This window comes from Anolis carolinensis, chromosome 1 (genome assembly GCF_035594765.1).
Source record: "Anolis carolinensis isolate JA03-04 chromosome 1, rAnoCar3.1.pri, whole genome shotgun sequence".
Taxonomy (NCBI): Eukaryota; Metazoa; Chordata; class Lepidosauria; order Squamata; family Dactyloidae; genus Anolis; species Anolis carolinensis.
This window is the reverse complement of record NC_085841.1, coordinates 41,972,929-41,990,144: the sequence shown is the minus strand read 5'-3', so window position 1 is coordinate 41,990,144 and position 17,216 is coordinate 41,972,929. Positions and strand designations below refer to the sequence as shown.

Genomic DNA, 17,216 nt, shown 5'->3' with positions numbered 1-17,216 from the left:
TGACTAAAATAGCAAGTAACAAAACTTGCTGCTACTGCTGCTATTGTTGTTGTATGCCTTCAAGTAGCTTCCCATTTGTGGCAACTTTAAAGTAAATCTATAATTGGCTTTTCTAGGGCTGAGAGAGGACAACTTACCGAAGGAGTTTCCATGGCTGAGTGGGCATTCAAACCATGGTCTTTGGAGTTATACTCCAACACTCAAACCACTACGCTACATTAGATCTCAAGTAACAAAACTAGCTTAAATTTTTAAGATGGGAAGCAACATTAATAGTAATAAATTACTTGAGGGACTACTTGGCGTAAAAATAAGTTTTCAGCTTCTCATGCATTCTTCAACAAGTACACCATTAAAAATAACTGTCCTTGATTGATGATAGTACCTTTTAATGCAGGGGTAAATAATGTTCCATATTGGATATTTAGAAAAGAAACACCATCCTCTCCATCCATCTCTGGATCATTGTTTTCTGCTGCATTGCCACCTATAGAGAAGGGGAAATTGCTTAGAATATTTTGCACTGCAAAGTTTTAAAATTAGACACAAAACCAACAAAGGAGTCCTGCAACACCTTAACTAGATACCTGAACTAGCATTTTGGCAAATCATCATCATCATCATCATCATCATCATCATTGCATAAAGATGAGGGAAAGGATTCTGACCTCCAAATTTTATGCCATAATATAGGTGTTCATCTTTGAGCATTGCTTCGGGTATTTTTAAAACTTTTTTTTTACAAAATATGAACGTGGCTACTCTTCTGACATTTGTCACCATGATAGGTAAAAACATAATACCAACAATCAACACTACAAAATAAAGAGCATCTGACAGAGAAAAGGGCATTCATCTAGCAAAATATCCAGTAAATGCCATAATGGGTCGCACTTTAATGCACCTCCAGGCTTTTAACTTTCAGGATTTTGGTTTTATATGACTTTTGTTGTGCTAATGAAGCAATAAATGTTTCAGCCCAGTCCAAGGCAGATGCACTGAGCACAAAGATTATAAGTCTGGAGAAATGGTATAAAATAAATCTCCAAATAGTTGTTTCATTGAAATACCAGAAATGACAGGGTACGTAACAGTTAAGCTGACACACCGAAGCAGCAATCATATGAAAGCATTTTTCTTTTATCTTTTTTAGTCATTGTCAACCCATCTAGAAAGGAGGAATGTGGGTTTATATGACTGTTTTGAGTAAGTGATGTCATACAGATTCCAGGCTATTAACCTGGTCTGTATTGTACAATACATACTCCTTTCTTATCACTCATTCTTATTCCTTTTTCTGACAATCAATCAAACTATCTATCCAATCCCCAAAGTGATATTTCAGTTTTATATCTCTTGATTATACATAGGTGATAGAAAAAGGACATCTGCAAATTTAATTACATAACAAGCATTTGGTTTCTCAAAACAATGTACATACATAATATACATCCAGTTAAATGGGGTTTTGCAATTATCTATCACTTGCTTTCTCTGGGTTCATAAATTTTGGGGTGGTTTCAAATTACTATTTTGGAGTGGTAACTGATGTGATGAAGTCATCTCAAGGTAATTTATTTTTTTATGGGGTTTATTCTGTCCCATCAGCCATATGTTGAGAACAGGGCTTGCAGCATTCTGGTTCAAACAACATTTAACATTCCTCAGGATCTGACATATCCAACCGCCCCACTGAGCCAGAAGAAATCAGTGCATCACAAACACACAAAGAGAGGAAGGATGTTAATCCAATCCTTCCTTTATTGTTTTGTCGCCCTTACACTTGAAGGATTGACTTCCTGAGAGATTTCTAGATTTCCAGAGTATCTCCACACAATTTTGAAAAGGTTTCCAAATATTCAAACCCAGAGGGAGAACCTTCATAGCTACAGGATATTCACCTCTTCATAAAAAAAAACGGTTCTGTGTGAGGGAGGCCAGAGGCCACAGTGATTAAAACCAAGAGAACGGGGGCTAGTATATTCCTCTGTACATGTTTACGGATATTTATTTTGGGTGCTTGACTAGGGCTCATAAATATCTGAGATTTTTCACAGCAAATAACCAATCAACAGTCATGAAAAAGACTACCTCATAATGACTTCACCACACCTGTCCCACACTGCAGTCAAAGAGACAGCTAATAACATAAGACATAAAAGACCACTCAGAGGAGATAAGATGTAGGATAGTCAAAGAGATTGAAACAGGTAGGGAAGACTGTATTTCCACCTCTTAAAGGTGACCATGATTTGAATGTGACTGGTTTTCAGTGTCTGAAGATGTATTGTAAGTGGTCTCCAACACTGCTACTTTCATTAGCTTCTTTGGCAACTTCCAACAATTTACCAAAGAGCCAGATATTGTCTGTGAAGACTGAATTACACACTTGACAACTGGAGGTTATTGCCACTAAAGCTAAGGTATATTTATGGCACAACAATCTTCCTGCCAAATGCACCCTGAGGTTGTAAGGCAAGAAAACGATTCCACTTATTTATCTCTCTCCACCCTGTGTTAAGAAAAAGAAATTTCAAGAAAATACAATAACGATTCTAAATTTTCAGCAGAATCTTGCCTTTTTATGACATATCTTCCTACAATAATTTCTTATAGTAAAGACCTGATGATTTGGGGTTGATTTTGCCTAACCATTTCCCACATGAATGGCGCAATCCAAAATGACTAGCATTTGGACACATATGTATCATAGTAATTTGGCAAAGTTGCAGTACAATTGCAAAGATTTAATGTCATAAATTAATGCTACAGAAACCTCTACAACAGCAACAAAACCACACTAGAAGGAAATTTGCCTTTCGTTTACAGAATACAGGGAGTAAGATTGTTGTGTCTTTATCTTTTGATAAAATTCCATATAACTTTCATTTTAAAATCTATAAAATCTATGTGAAAATCCCCACATAATGTTACCTAGAGCTAAATAACTATATGTATATATACAGAGGGTCAAGAATTCTACAGAAGCCATCCTTCCAACCAATATTTGTAACAGAAAACCCTAATAATGCATCTCTTGGATATAGTTCCTTGTGGATTTCTATGCTATAAAAAGGAGATGGTGGCATAAATTGTTTTTTTTTTTTTATAGATCAACACCACAGAAAGGAAATACAACGGGTGTTATTTCACATAGTAATATAGTGTTTAATCAGACCTGGAAAATACTGATGCTTCTTATGAATACTAGAAATTCATTTCACTCCCACCTACACTCCAGTTTTGGATTCTTTGGCTAGAATGATCTACCCTTTTAGTCCATTTTGGGGGAGGGGGGCAGGTAACAATTCATATGGTCAGGATTTAGAAACAAAACCCCAAACAGATCTAAACCATTTTTGGCAATGGACAATCACACTGGTGTAATTATGGACAGGTGATGCAGGTTCTTAGACCCCCTGCACAAACACATTGCATTGCATAACATTAAAAATATAGACAAATATAGATAAGTCAGTATTGTTTCAGCATATATCTGAGTATTAAAACTAAGAGAAGGGAAGGGACACCTTGAACACAAAGCCACTTTACCTATATATCCTCCGCCTCCTCCACCTGAGGAGCACCCCCCGCCACCCCCTCCGAAACCCCCTCTTGTCTCCCACCCCCACTTCTTCATGGCCTGGGGGCAGGATTTTCCTCCGGTAGCGCCTTCCAGCAAAGACTTTCCCGACCAGAGGAAGGAAGTGTTATCATTCCAGCCACCTCCACCACCTGCAGTTTAACAAAAGGAAAAGCAACTTGTGTAAGATCCTGTTGCAATGGGGAAACACAAAAAAGAATGGGAAACACAGGGACATGGAAAGCAAATGCCATATATACATGCAGAATAACAATGAAACACTTCAGTGGCAGAGATGTTTTAAAAGAAACTGGCAAGTTATGTTGTTTTTTCCCCCCTGCATGTTCTATTTTATCCCTCTTTGAACTGAATTTTCAGGATGCAATAGCACAATCACACTTTCATATCATACAATACCATTTGTACTGTAGAGACACATTGGCTCAGTCTGACCTCATGGTGCTAATGAAGCTGCTACCATAATATTTCAACATACAAACAACAGATACACACGCACACGCACATGCACACACACACACACACACATATTTCTGTACAGAGAAAAGTTTTCTGCACAGCACAACCATGTGCAAATTTTGTGTTAAATGCCCAACTGCAGTGGTTTCTGTTCAGAAAAGGCTATTTTCTGCACAGAACCACCACAGGCGAATTTTGCGGAGATCTACGTTAGCCTAGGATTTGCCTTGTAAGTTTCTGTGAATTATTGAAGGGAAAGCTCAACAGGCTCAACAATTATTCTCCTGTTTTCAGATTTACTATGATCAGACCAGAGTGTGTGTAGTGTTTGGCCAGTCATCTAGAAAATTTGTTTATTCTCCAGAAATAAAGAATGAACTAGTGCTAGACATTCATTTATCTGCTCACTGACATACCGTATATATTTGAAGATAAGCTGAGTTTTTCAGACCTTTTTATGAGCTGAAAAAGCCTTCCCTGGGTTATAATCGGGTCAAGGTCAAGCCAGCGGAGCCTGGAGGTCCTTGCTTGCAATATATGATATATTTATCTCTCATCCTACCCTCCCTTATTAGTGTTTACTTTTCCAAAGCTTCCCTCATTCTTAATCAAGGGAATGTTTTGAAAGGGAAACACGCCCTTGCAAGTCAGGGAGAAGTATATATATGGAAAGAACATTGATGTCTGTGGAAGTGAATAAGATACCCAAGTAAAGAATATGGTAGAACGTCATCAACCTCCCCCCCACCCACAGTCCTCAAAAAAGAAGAGGCTGGGTGCTCATGCATGTGTGACTATAAATGCATAGACACATTTCTATTTTGGAAACTGTAACCAATAATAAAAACAGAGGAAACATTGATCAGAACAGGACAGCAACTGCATATTTACAAACTATAGTTGGCACTTGAAATAACAATCATAAGAATATTTAGTGAGGACATCTGGGAATGAATGGCTACTGAAGATTTTATATTGGTGGAGCAGTGAATGATTTGTGACATTTAATCCAGAGGTTAGAGTAGTGGTTTTCAACCTGTGGGTCCCCAGGTGTTTCGGCCAACAACTCCCAGAAATCCCGGCCAGTTTACCAGCTGTTATGATTTCTGGGGGTTGAAGACCAAAAAATCTGGGGACCCAGGTTGAGAACCACTGAGTTCTTTTCAAGTTGCTGAAATTGACCCTCAAATTGGACTACAGCCTGGAACAATTCACCATCCATTGCTTGGAATGGTCATAAAATATTATACTTTAGTTTATGTAAAACTAGGAAGCAAATTGCATTATGGTTCTACTAAATGAACCAGAAATTATAATTTTGATTTCTACAATTATTGCTATAGATCAATTCATTAACATTTTGCTATGACTATGCTTTTGGTATGTACAGTCATGACAGTTACAGAATGAGAAAAAGATAGGTCTTTTTGCTTTTATAGTATGTGTTTGAATAAGCATTTTTACAATCTTGCATTTATCTGGTCACACTGGGTCATATACTTATGGTTTGACTATGTAGCAAAAAGAAAAAGCTCACATTTTCTGAATCCCTAGTAAATATGTATGTGCCTTCAAGCCACCTCTTGACTTATGGCAACCCCATGAATTTCATAGGGTCGGCATAGCCAAGGAATGATTAGAGGTAGTACCCATGATTTATTTCTGCTAATAGAATTTTAAAATCCACGAACTGAAAGCAAAGAGGGTTATACAGTAGAGTCTCACTTATCCAACATAAACAGGCTGGCAGAATGTTGGATAAGCGAATATGTTGGATAATAAGGAGGCATTAAGGAAAAGTCTATTAAACATCAAATTAGGTTATGATTTTACAAATTAAGCACCAAAACATCATGTTATACAACAGATTTGACAGAAAAAGTAGTTCAATACGCAGTAATGCTATGTAGTAATTACTGTATTTACAAATTTAGCACCAAAATATCATGATGTTTTGAAAACATTGACTACAAAAATGCATTGGATAATCCAGAACATTGGATAAGTGAGTGTTGGATAAGTGAGACTCTACTGTATTCTGCAAAGCATTGCTAATCTGAGTTAAGAGGTTTCACATTTAAGGCTTGTTTGAGATTAATGCGAAATCACTCAAAATTAGCAATTATAGAGTAGAATTCCCAATCTATTCTTTTTTGTTGTTTAAATCTTTAGGGGAGTAAAAAAAAAGAAAAATCTGATGAATTGGATCAAAGATCATGCTTTTTCTACATTTCAACTACATTTTCAACAATTGTGTATATCTATACACACACATACACGAATGGAATGTCTGGATGCTTGGATATAACTTCATTATATGACAACAACTTTTAACTTGAGGATGAAAAAATTGCCTTTTTGGACTACAACTATAGGATCCCTTGGTTGGCATGAGGAATACTGCTGGAGGAATATAGATGTATTGGCAGAGATTCTGCGAGTTGCAGTCCCAAACTATAACACTTCCAGGCTGTGAAGCTTGACATAAATTTCATAGAGATTTCTTACCTGCAGCTCCTGGTCTCCCATTGAGCCCTGGTACAGAAGTATCATTCTCCAGTCTTTCAAAGTTGAATGTATATGTTTTGGCTCTGTAGGCCCTACCACCTCCCCCTGCTGCAATGATCAAAGGAACTGGCTTTCCATTCTCCATCTAAACAAGTAGAATTAAGAAATGGCTTGAACTTTTGGCTGTATCAGGCATGTAAATAATAAACCCATCCCCTACACACTAGTTGAACTATACAAAGGCCCAGGACAGTTCAACAGTTTAAATTACTATTGCATTATTTAAAACAGGATCAATATTGGTAAGGATATACATGTAGAAAAGCTGGAAAACTCTGGATCTACTACTTTTTTATGGGATAGAACATAACAGTATCATGATATGAATCATTATTGTCTATGACTTGTCAACTTGCTAGCTCAAGGCTAGCTCAATGGAAAGTATGCAACAGTGTGGTGAAGCAGATTGTGGAACAACATATAAACCACAGACTTTAGCTTACAATACTGAATCCAGTGGGCCCAGTTCATACACTTTGTAATTGGAAAAAGCATCAGAATGAAGAAAGCAGCAGTACATCATGTACCTTATCCTGGAAGGGTACAGCTCTAACACATGCATACCTTAAATATGTAGGTTGCTCCTCCACCTCCGCCACCTCCTCCTGCCCATTCATAGATGCTCTTGTTTGCTTTAATTTCCTCTTCAACCACATTATTCTCTCCAAGGCAGACTTTCTGAATGATGTGATTGGCCTGCAGGAAAAATATGAAGTCTAATTTTAGCTAGAAAATCAAATTATTCCCATACAGAATTTTATTGTCTGGACCTATTCCTGTTTTTATCTAAAATTACTTTAGAAAAGGAAGAATTAACCTTTTAGAATTATAATTGGAACCTGGCAATTTGGAAAACACATTTACCCCATATGTGTTTAATTAATTATTGCTGCAGTTGTGTGTGGATGTGGGTTAGGGGAAGGTTTAAGTAGAAAGGTTTATAGTGTATTTTATGTGTACATTCTCCTTTGTGTATATTCTATATATAATTTTATGTAGTTGAAACTAAATGTTAATAAAATATTATTTAAAACTTGTGTAGTAGGAAGGAGTGCACAAGATAAGACTGCATCAATCAAAAACTCCCCTTTAATACCAAGGTTGGAAAAAGGTGATCCATAGCCTGCATGCAGTTGGAAGTTACTTTCATGTCCTGAGAATGCTCATGAATTCTTCCAGTCTCCCCATTTCTCAAATTATTTTTCAATCCTCAAATAGTATCTATTTTTTTTTTAAAAAAAACTCCACATTTTTGCTTGGTTATATTTTGTTGTTAGGGGCCCCTGGTGGCACAGTGTGTTAAAGCGCTGAGCTGCTGAACTTGCGGACTGAAAGGTGTCAGGTTCAAATCCCGGGAGCAGAATGAACGCCCGCTGTTAGCCACAGCTCCTGCCAACCTAGCAGTTCGAAAACATACAAATGTGAGTAGATCAATAGGTACCGCTCTGGCGGGAAGGTAACAGCACTCCATGCAGTCATGCCGGCCATATGACCTGGAGGTGTCTATGGACAACGCCGGCTCTTCGGCTTAGAAATGGAGATGAGCACCAACCCCCAGAGTCGATCACGACTGGACTTAACGTCAGGGGAAACCTTTACCTTTACCTTATATTTGTTGTTGGGTTTATTGAGGACGATGTGTTTTAGTCTATGTGTATGTGTTTTACTGCCCTATTGTCATAGTCTGATCATTTTCTTGTGAAATTTGGTCTGATGGTAGATGCTTTCTGTAGGGTTGGAGTACCATCTTTCCGATCCCGATGGCAACAATCTTGGACAGTTTTGCTCCCAAAGTGATCCATTTAAAGTGAGATCAAGTGTCAAACAGGGATGCATTATTGCCCCAATCTTATTTTCCATCTTCATAGCAATGATACTGCATCTTGTTGATGGGAAGCTTCCCGCCAGTGTGGAAATCACCTATCAGCCCTTTAACCTCAGTAGGCTGAAACTCAAAAGTAAAGTCACAACAATTTCTGTTATAGAACTATAATATCCTGATGATAATGTAGTCTGCGCTTATTCAGAAGAATATCTACAAGTCATTTTAAACACCTTTGCAGGAGCATACAAAAAGTTTGGCCTCTCACTGAGCAATGAGAAAACCAAAGTGATCTACCAGCAGACACCAACAAATTTCTCTGTAGTGCCAGAAATACAGCTTAATAGTGCAATGCTAGAGAATGTTGACATTTTCCGCTATCTAGGCAGCCAGCTCTTCACACAAGTTGACATTGACACCAAAATGCAACACCATTTCAGCTCTGCAAGTTACACATTTTTTGAATGAAACAGAGAGTGTTTGATGATAGGGACATCCATAGGGATGCCAAGATACCAAGATGCATAAAGCTATTGTCCTCCCAACTCTGTTGTACATCTGCAAAACATGGACTGTCTACAAATGTCACTTCCAACTTCTAGAAAGATTCCATCAGCATTGCCTCTGAAAAATCTTGTAAATCTCTTGGGAAAACAGGTGGACAAATGTCAGCGTTCTGGAAGAAGCAAAGACCACCAGCACTGAAGTGATGATTCTCTGCCATCAACTTTACTGGACTGGCCACATTGTCTGAATGCTCAATCACCACCTCCCAAAGCTGTTACTTTATTCTCAGCTCAAGGATGGAAAAAGGAATGTTGGTATACAGCAGAAGAGATTAAAAGATGGGCTAATAGTTAACCTTAAAAATATGGCATAAACATCGAGAACAGGGAAACCCTGGCCCTTGAGCATTTTAGCAGGAGGCCAGCTGTTACCAACAGTGCTATGGATTCAAGCAGTGTTACATGCATCATTATGTTAGATGAAGGTACCCAGCGTTTTAAAAGAGGCTGTAGTGCCTGGGTTCAGATATATGTGAGAAACACAGTCCAATTGCTCATATTCTCTTATGAAACATGCTGCTCAAGTGTTTGGTGGTTGGAAAATTTCAAGTATTCTTAGAGGAGGGGGATTATCCATGCCAATTTCAGTGTATTTTGAGGCTGGTGAGTGGCATCCGTAATTGACGTCAATTTGATAGGAAGAGCATTGGAAACCGATATGCTTGTAGTCTGAATCCAGAGTGCTGCTGCTGATATTTAAAGCCTTAAATGACACACAGTCTTGCTATCTAAAGTAGCATCATTCCCAGTATATGGCTTTCTAAGCACTGAAATCTGTAGGCAGAAATTCCTGTGTGTCTCAACCGTGATAACAGTATACTGATAAGGACAAAGTCCTGCCATGGTGCTCCATTTGTAGAATGCTTTCCTCTTGGAGGTCTGATGGACACAAACTTTACTTCTATTTTGGCACCACACTAAAATGTGACACTTAAAATTGCCAGATTAAACGCCAAGGAGGGCTCTTGTATTTTTAATAGCTGTGTAGAAGAGGAATTCCATTAGGAGTTGCTTGACACACAGCCAAGAGAACATGCAACACCTGCAAAATTTTCTCTTTTACACAATCAAAGATACAGAAGTCCTCTCCAGTTTTCTATAATTTAGCAAAGCTTTCATAGTATAGGGATCTTTCCTTGAATGTACATAAATATGTAATTTCTTAACCCCATTTAAATTATTATAAATTGTAGAAATAATGTATATATCTTAGATTGTTTTATATTGTTTTAAACTCCTCTTAGTGGTGCAGCGGTTTAAACTGCTGAGCTGCTGAACTTGCTGACCAAAATATTGGCAGTTTGAATCTGGGGAGCAGGGAGAGCTTGTTAGCCCCATCTTCTGCCAACCTAGCAGTTCGAAAACATATGAGTAGATCAATAAGTACCACTCCAGCGGGAAGGTAACTGTGCTCCATGAAGTCATGGTGTTAAGGTAGGTTGATGTGGAATTTTGTCAATTTTAAGAACCTAGGTTTTATGACTTTGCTGGCCAAGTGCTTTCGGAAACAAATTCAAAGGGGTTGGGGGGCGGGGGGGGGGGGGGGCGGAGCACTTCACCAAGCGAAATTACATCACTAATGATTTCATGGAGCTTTCAAATATGGATCTTCTATTTAGATTTAGATTCTATTTAGGTAACGGCGCTCCATGCAGTCATGCCGGCCACATGACCTTGGAGGTGTCTACGGACAATGCCGGCTCTTCAGCTTAGAAATGGAGATGAGCATTAATTCCCAGAGTCGGACACGATTAGACTTAATGTCAGCGTAAAACCTTTACCTTTACCTAGTGTTTTTAAATGATTTGCCTCCATTAAAGGTAAAAGGTAAAGGTTTCCCCTGATGTTAAGTCCAGTCGTGACTGACTCTGGGGGTTGGTGCTCATCTCCATTTCTAAGCCAAAGAGCCGGCGTTGTCCACAGACACCTCCAAGAAAGACCATGTGGTCGGCATGCCTGTATGGAGCACCGTTACCTTCCCGCCAGAGCAGTACCTTTTGATCTACTCACATTTGCATGTTTTCGAACTACTAGGTTGGCAGGAGCTGGGGCTAACAGCAGGCATTCATTCCGCTCCCCGGATTTAAACCTGGGACCTTTTGGTCTGCAAGTTCAGCAGCTCAGTGCTTTAACGCACTGTGCAACCAGGGGCCTCCTTTAGGTAAAGGTAAAGGTTTCCCCTGATGTTAAGTCCAGTCATGTCTGACTCTGGGGTGTGGTGCTCATCTTCATTTCTAAGCTGAAGAGTCGGCGTTGTTCCTAGACACCTCCAAGGTCATGTGGCCGGCATGACTGCATGAAACGCCGTTACCTTCCCGCCGGAGCGGTACCTATTGATCTACTCACATTGGCATGTTTTCGAACTGCTAGGTTGGCAGGAGCTGGAGCTCCCGGGGATTGAACCTGGGACCTTTCGGTCTGCAGCTCAGTGCTTTAACGCACTTTGCCACAGGGGCTCCTCCTTTAGATGTTATAAAATAAATATCTCAAAAAAAAAGAAGAAAGAAGAGAGAGAACGAGTTTTCAGGTGGGAGAGTATGATAATCCATTTCAAGATGAGTGGGGACTGCCTGTGTTTGAAAATTCTACACAAGAAAACATTTTGCAATCAGTACAGGAAATAGTATAGAAAATATGTTTTCTTCCCGACATGATTGTTAATTTTCTATCTGCCTGTAGGAGTGATTTAACTTTGCAATGTAATAAAACATAACACTCCCAACCTCCAGTTTGGTATAATCCAATATATCATCTCAAGGTTTCTTCATTTTATTAGATAGCACAGGTAAACCAGGCCTAAACCAACTGGGATGAAAGAGCACATAAGGTTCAATGCTCAGTAAGGAAGACTCTATCCTCTAGTTCAGCTAATTTGCTACTTAATGTAATCATAAAAGTATTAGGCAGTCTCCATAAAGTGATGGCATATAAGAGATTATCGGAAAAGAGCCCATTCTTCCTGCCAATAATTAGGATATTTGGCCTTTATATCTGCTTCAAGGGATTCTTAAGGAGGGCGATGAGGTTAATTGTTAGACTTGCCTTACAAGTAGAAGGAAACAAAGGCAGCTTAGAGAAAAGGTAAGTTCTTGGGCAAAGAATAACCAAATCTGCTCCATGGTTCAGTCTACAAGTCCTTGTCATGATGTGATTCAGATATGTTCATAGCACGAATTGCATCTTAGTGTTATGAACTCAACTGGGCTGCAAGCCCAACAGCTACCCCATATGCTCCTTTGTATTCATTACTGGAAGTGGGTTAACAGTGTGGTCACTTAAAATGTTGAATAAGAAATACAGTGGAACTAAGCAAATGCTCCTTGGGTGCTTTAGGCTTTCTATGAAATATTTGCTGCCAAAGCTGATGCAAAGTAAAGCAGCAGGAAAGGCTGAACAGTCTACATCCAACGCCATTGGGTTGTGATGGAAAGAAGATTCAATCTTAATTGTTTCCTTTCCCCAGAAAAGGGGTTTCCTGACATTTAGAAAACACCTTTGGAGAAAAATAATAACAGCAAGTTTTTGACCTGGTTTTGGTATTAGGATATTCCAAAACAATGCAGGGAATTATTTTGCACAATAATACATATGGAGTGTTTTTGAGGGGGGCATAATTCCTATGAACAATTTAGTAAATGTAAATACAGTAGAGTCTCACTTATCCAAGCTAAACGGGCTGGCAGAAGCTTGGATAAGCAAATATCTTGGATAATAAGGAGGGATTAAGGAAAAGCCTATTAAACATCAAATTAGGTTATGATTTTACAAATTAAGCACCAAAACATCATGTTATACAACAAATTTGACAGAAAAAGTAGTTCAATATGCAGTAATGTTATGTTGTAATTACTGTATTTACGAATTTAGCACCAAAATATCATGATACAGTAGAGTCTCACTTATCCAACACTCGCTTATCCAACGTTCTGGATTATCCAACGCTTTTTTGTAGTCAATGTTTTCAGTACATCATGATATTTTGGTGCCAAGTTCGTAAATACATTAATTTCTAGATAGCATTACTGTGTATTGAACTACTTTTTCTGTCAAATTTGTGGTATAACATGATGTTTTGGTGCTTAATTTGTAAAAGCATAACCTAATTTGATGTTTAATAGGCTTTTCCTTAATCCCTCCTTATTAACCAACATATTTGCTTATCCAACGTTCTGCCGGTCCGTTTATGTTGGATAAGTGAGACTCTACTGTATATTGAAAACATTGATGACAAAAATGACTTGGATAATCCAGAAGCTTGGATAAGTGAGATTCTACTGTATAAACATAGGTTTTGTCCAAATATTAATTTTGTACTTATACCAGAGCTTATTGGGATGTTAGCCCCTAACTAGGCTGCTTCAAAATTTACAACTGCAGTGGGTACAATTCTTATTTATTCCTTGCCCACTCATTTGTAGGGTGTGAGATTTGTTAAATAGGATTGATCCCCTCATCACAACATTCAGTGCTATGTGTGAAATGAAGAACTAAATACCCTAGGGTCTGATCTTCAAAGCTATTTATGGTCAGCTCAATTAGTACTTGGATGGGAGACCACCAATGGGTACCAGGCACTCCAGGTAACATTTCAGCCACGTCTGAGTATTTTTGTCAAAGAGTGAGTTACAAATGAGCTAAATTAAATGAAATAAAATAAAATAAATGTCACCTCTAAGTCTTGTCTTTTCCAAGCTAAACATATCCAACCTTTTATGTCATTCCCCATAAGGCTTGGCTTCCAGACCTCTGTTCATCTTGGTCATCAACTTCTGAATACATTTTAACTTGTCAACATCCTTCTTGAGCTGTGTTGCCCAACACTGAATACAGTATTCCAGATGGGGTCTGACCAAAGTGAAATAGAGTGGGCTACTAATTACTACTACTGCTCATACTACGACTACTACTAGTAGTAGTAGTAGTTACTAGTAGCTGGACACTGTATTCCTATGGATGCAGCCTAGAACTGTATATATCTTACTCAGTTGCTTCATGGCTGCTGGATGAACTGTGGAATAACTAGGGTTGAAAAATATTTGCCTCTCCAGCTATGTTTGACTACAGTACCCATAATATTTTGCCATTAGTCATACTAGCAATGTTTGACAGAAATTATAAGCAAAAATGTTTGGAGGAGTGAGGATTTCCAAGCTCTTGTGTATACTCACTCCATTTAAAAACATTGTATTTGAGATGATGTGTTAAGATAGGGACATTCTTTTCTAAGGCTTTGTATCTATGTTGCCTCTTTCCCTTGCTGCATTTTTCAAGGGGAACAGAATCTGATCCACAGCAAGTGAATCTTAAATTTATATCTTTAACGTTACGCTTGCTGATCAATAGTAGACTCTCAGGGCTGCTCCACAGAAGGCTTTTGGTGCCATAAAAAAGTAAACACCTGCTAACTCTAATTCACAATTGGCGAAGGGATGGTTAATCAAATGACTTAGTGTAATGACCCAAAGAAACCAATAGATCACAACTGGACTTTTTTTCCTTACAGGAAGACTTCATGGCAAAGACATAACTGATTACAATCCAATCAAGTTAAAGCCACTTGCACAAGTCAATGCAATCTCTTTGCCTCAATGAAAGAATTACATTAGCACTCAATAAATCCTTGCTAAGATTACAGTGGCCTGTAATTTAATGGCTCCATATATTACAGTGTACTGCAATGCTCAGATTATGGACATAGAATAGGAGACTGAGTCTGGATAGTTTTCATTCTTCTCCAAATTAACCTCTTGCATTTATGTGTCTCGTGAGTGTGGAAATGAAAGGATATAGACCATTCCTGTTTGAGGCCTTTCCTGATATTGCATGGTGAACTTTTGCACCAGAGACCCCTATTTCCTTTGTTCAGCCTGTAATAATAGCATAGGCATTCAGTGTAGTAAACTGGATCCAAAAGATGCTCTAGCCAAGAAACCTGCAGAATACTAATGCTCAGCACTATATGATTACCGAGAGGCATGGAGATGGGAAGATCCTGCATTTCCTTCATCTTGTCATATAAGAGATATAAGAAATGTTTTTTTAAAATATATTTTGTATATGTGTAATTTACAATATCTCTAAGATGATCCAGGGCTTTCTTGGAAAAATTTGTTCAGAGAGGTTTTACCTTTGCCTTCCTCCATCCAAAGCAACAATATGTGATTTGCCCAAGGTCATCCCGTTGAATTCCATGGCTGAATGGGGATTTGACCTGTGGTCTCTTGAGTCATGGCCCAATGCTCAAACCACCTTACCATACTGGCTCATACTGACTATAGCTATATTAGAAGCAGTCTACAGACAATACTAGCTATAACTATAAAAGAGGAATGCAGTCTTTATCTTGTTCCAAACTCAGTCATGTGACATGTTAATTTAATGGTCTTCTTTCAATGCTTGTCTTCCAGGCCAATCCAAATATGAATTAAATCATTTAGGTTCCAAGAATTTTATGGGAAGTGGAAACTTAAAAAAGTATTTCAAACATCTCTTCAATCTGCCTCTTTCTTCACAGTATAGAGGTGTTACTCTATACAGTGACGCAATTAGCTCCATGTCAAGTTCCCACAATCATCCTATGCAATATGCTTGTTGTTTTTTCTTACCAGTGGTAACTAATTGTATGCCATAAGGAACCTCTTCAAATGATTGTTCTTGAATGTTAGAAAAATGAGGGAAAGAAAAGGACAGTAATTCAGGTTCCAGCTTTATATTAAGGGATGGGTATTTTCTCAGTTCAGTCTGTTTTCAGTCTTTCAATGAGATTGTCTCAAAGATGCATGCCTCACCAATCAGACTTACAAATTAAAGTGATGTTTATATTCCAATAAACAATAATGGAAGAAAGCATGATAAATGGACAACAGCATTTGACAAAATACATCATTTGATACTTGTTGAAGCATGTCGTTAAAAAAGCTAACTACATCATCATCTTGTTTCACCTTGGGAGAACAAATGGATTACATGCAGAAAGTCCAGGGTTCAGTTTTCACACATTCTTAGATCTCAAAGAGCCACTGTTCAACTGACAGGGATGGGGAATGTGTTGCTCCAGAGATACTATGGGATTGCAGATCCTAGTTCTCTAAGCAGCATAAGGAATTATGAGTTGAAGGCCAACATCTGGAGCAACATGCTTTCAATGCCTAGCATTGATAATCCCCTAGTAGACAGATCCAAAGTGTGATTTTTATGAGACAACTGTGATATTACGAGCTCTGTAAAGTGATGCCCTTTGGGTGGTGTTTTATATTGAATACAATAGATCACTGTCAAATATCTTGAACTAAATTTATTTTTCCTGAATGTTTGAAGTACATAACACATGAAATATGTAGTAAATTTATCTCTCTCCTTTTTTTTACTTCCAAGTAAGAGTATGGTCCCTAATCTGGACTAGGATTTGTACAGGTAGGCTCAATCTCCCCAGCACTGGTTGTACTACCCACATGGATGCTAAAAAGGAGGGAAAATAAAATTTCTACTGATACCAATGGACTCCCATCCATTTTGCCCCCCTTCCACATGGGGGAATTATGATGCAGAGGATTGAACAGCTGGTGAAAGGGAAATAAAACCTCTATGTGCATATAAACTAAATTGAAATGGAGCCCCAAGCAGTTACTCTAAAGGAAAGGAATCAGCAGCATTCCACATATTTAACTTATATAACTGTGGATTTTAGTATTATTTTGTTTTAATTCATGTTGTAGGCTCCCTTTACCTCTGAAAACAGAAGGATATAAAATAAGCATGGCATGCAAGTTTTTCATACTTCACATCTCTTTCATTTAGTGCATCTTTGCTGCTGACCTTACTCAGGACAAATGGGAACTAGTCAAAGGTTCATGATGGTAATAAGCTGCCTTGACCAACAGGTTTTTTTCCAGGTGTCTTGGTCTAGCCACCCTATATGGAATCAGCATGGTATAGTGGTTTGAGTAACGGACTAGGATTCTGGAGACCAGAAGTTACATTCTGCTTGGCGATTGGAGCTCACTGGGTTACTTTGGGTAAGTCACACTCCCCCCTCTCTCAGAAGAAACCCTGCCAAGAAGCCTCCATGATAGGGAAACAGTAAGGAAAAAATGACCTGACGTCACACAACAGGAACAACGACAACAAGGCACTTTATAATTCCCAACAAGAGTAAGGATAATGGGGCACATACAGAAAGCAGCAGGTTGGGGAAGGAAGT

At 38.4% G+C, this 17,216-nt stretch overlaps 1 protein-coding gene across 1 annotated transcript in view; it reads right to left on the bottom strand.

Annotated features, from left to right (window-relative positions):
• Positions 1 to 17,216, bottom strand: part of alk (ALK receptor tyrosine kinase) — an 855,459-nt gene that overhangs the window by 41,289 nt on the left and 796,954 nt on the right. Inside the window, exons 14-17 of the mRNA XM_062973134.1 lie at positions 7,193 to 7,324; positions 6,569 to 6,713; positions 3,553 to 3,735; positions 386 to 487 (exon numbers count right to left, since the gene is read on the bottom strand). Coding sequence (XP_062829204.1) covers positions 386 to 487; positions 3,553 to 3,735; positions 6,569 to 6,713; positions 7,193 to 7,324 — 562 coding nt within the window. The remainder of the gene's footprint in view (positions 1 to 385; positions 488 to 3,552; positions 3,736 to 6,568; positions 6,714 to 7,192; positions 7,325 to 17,216) is intronic.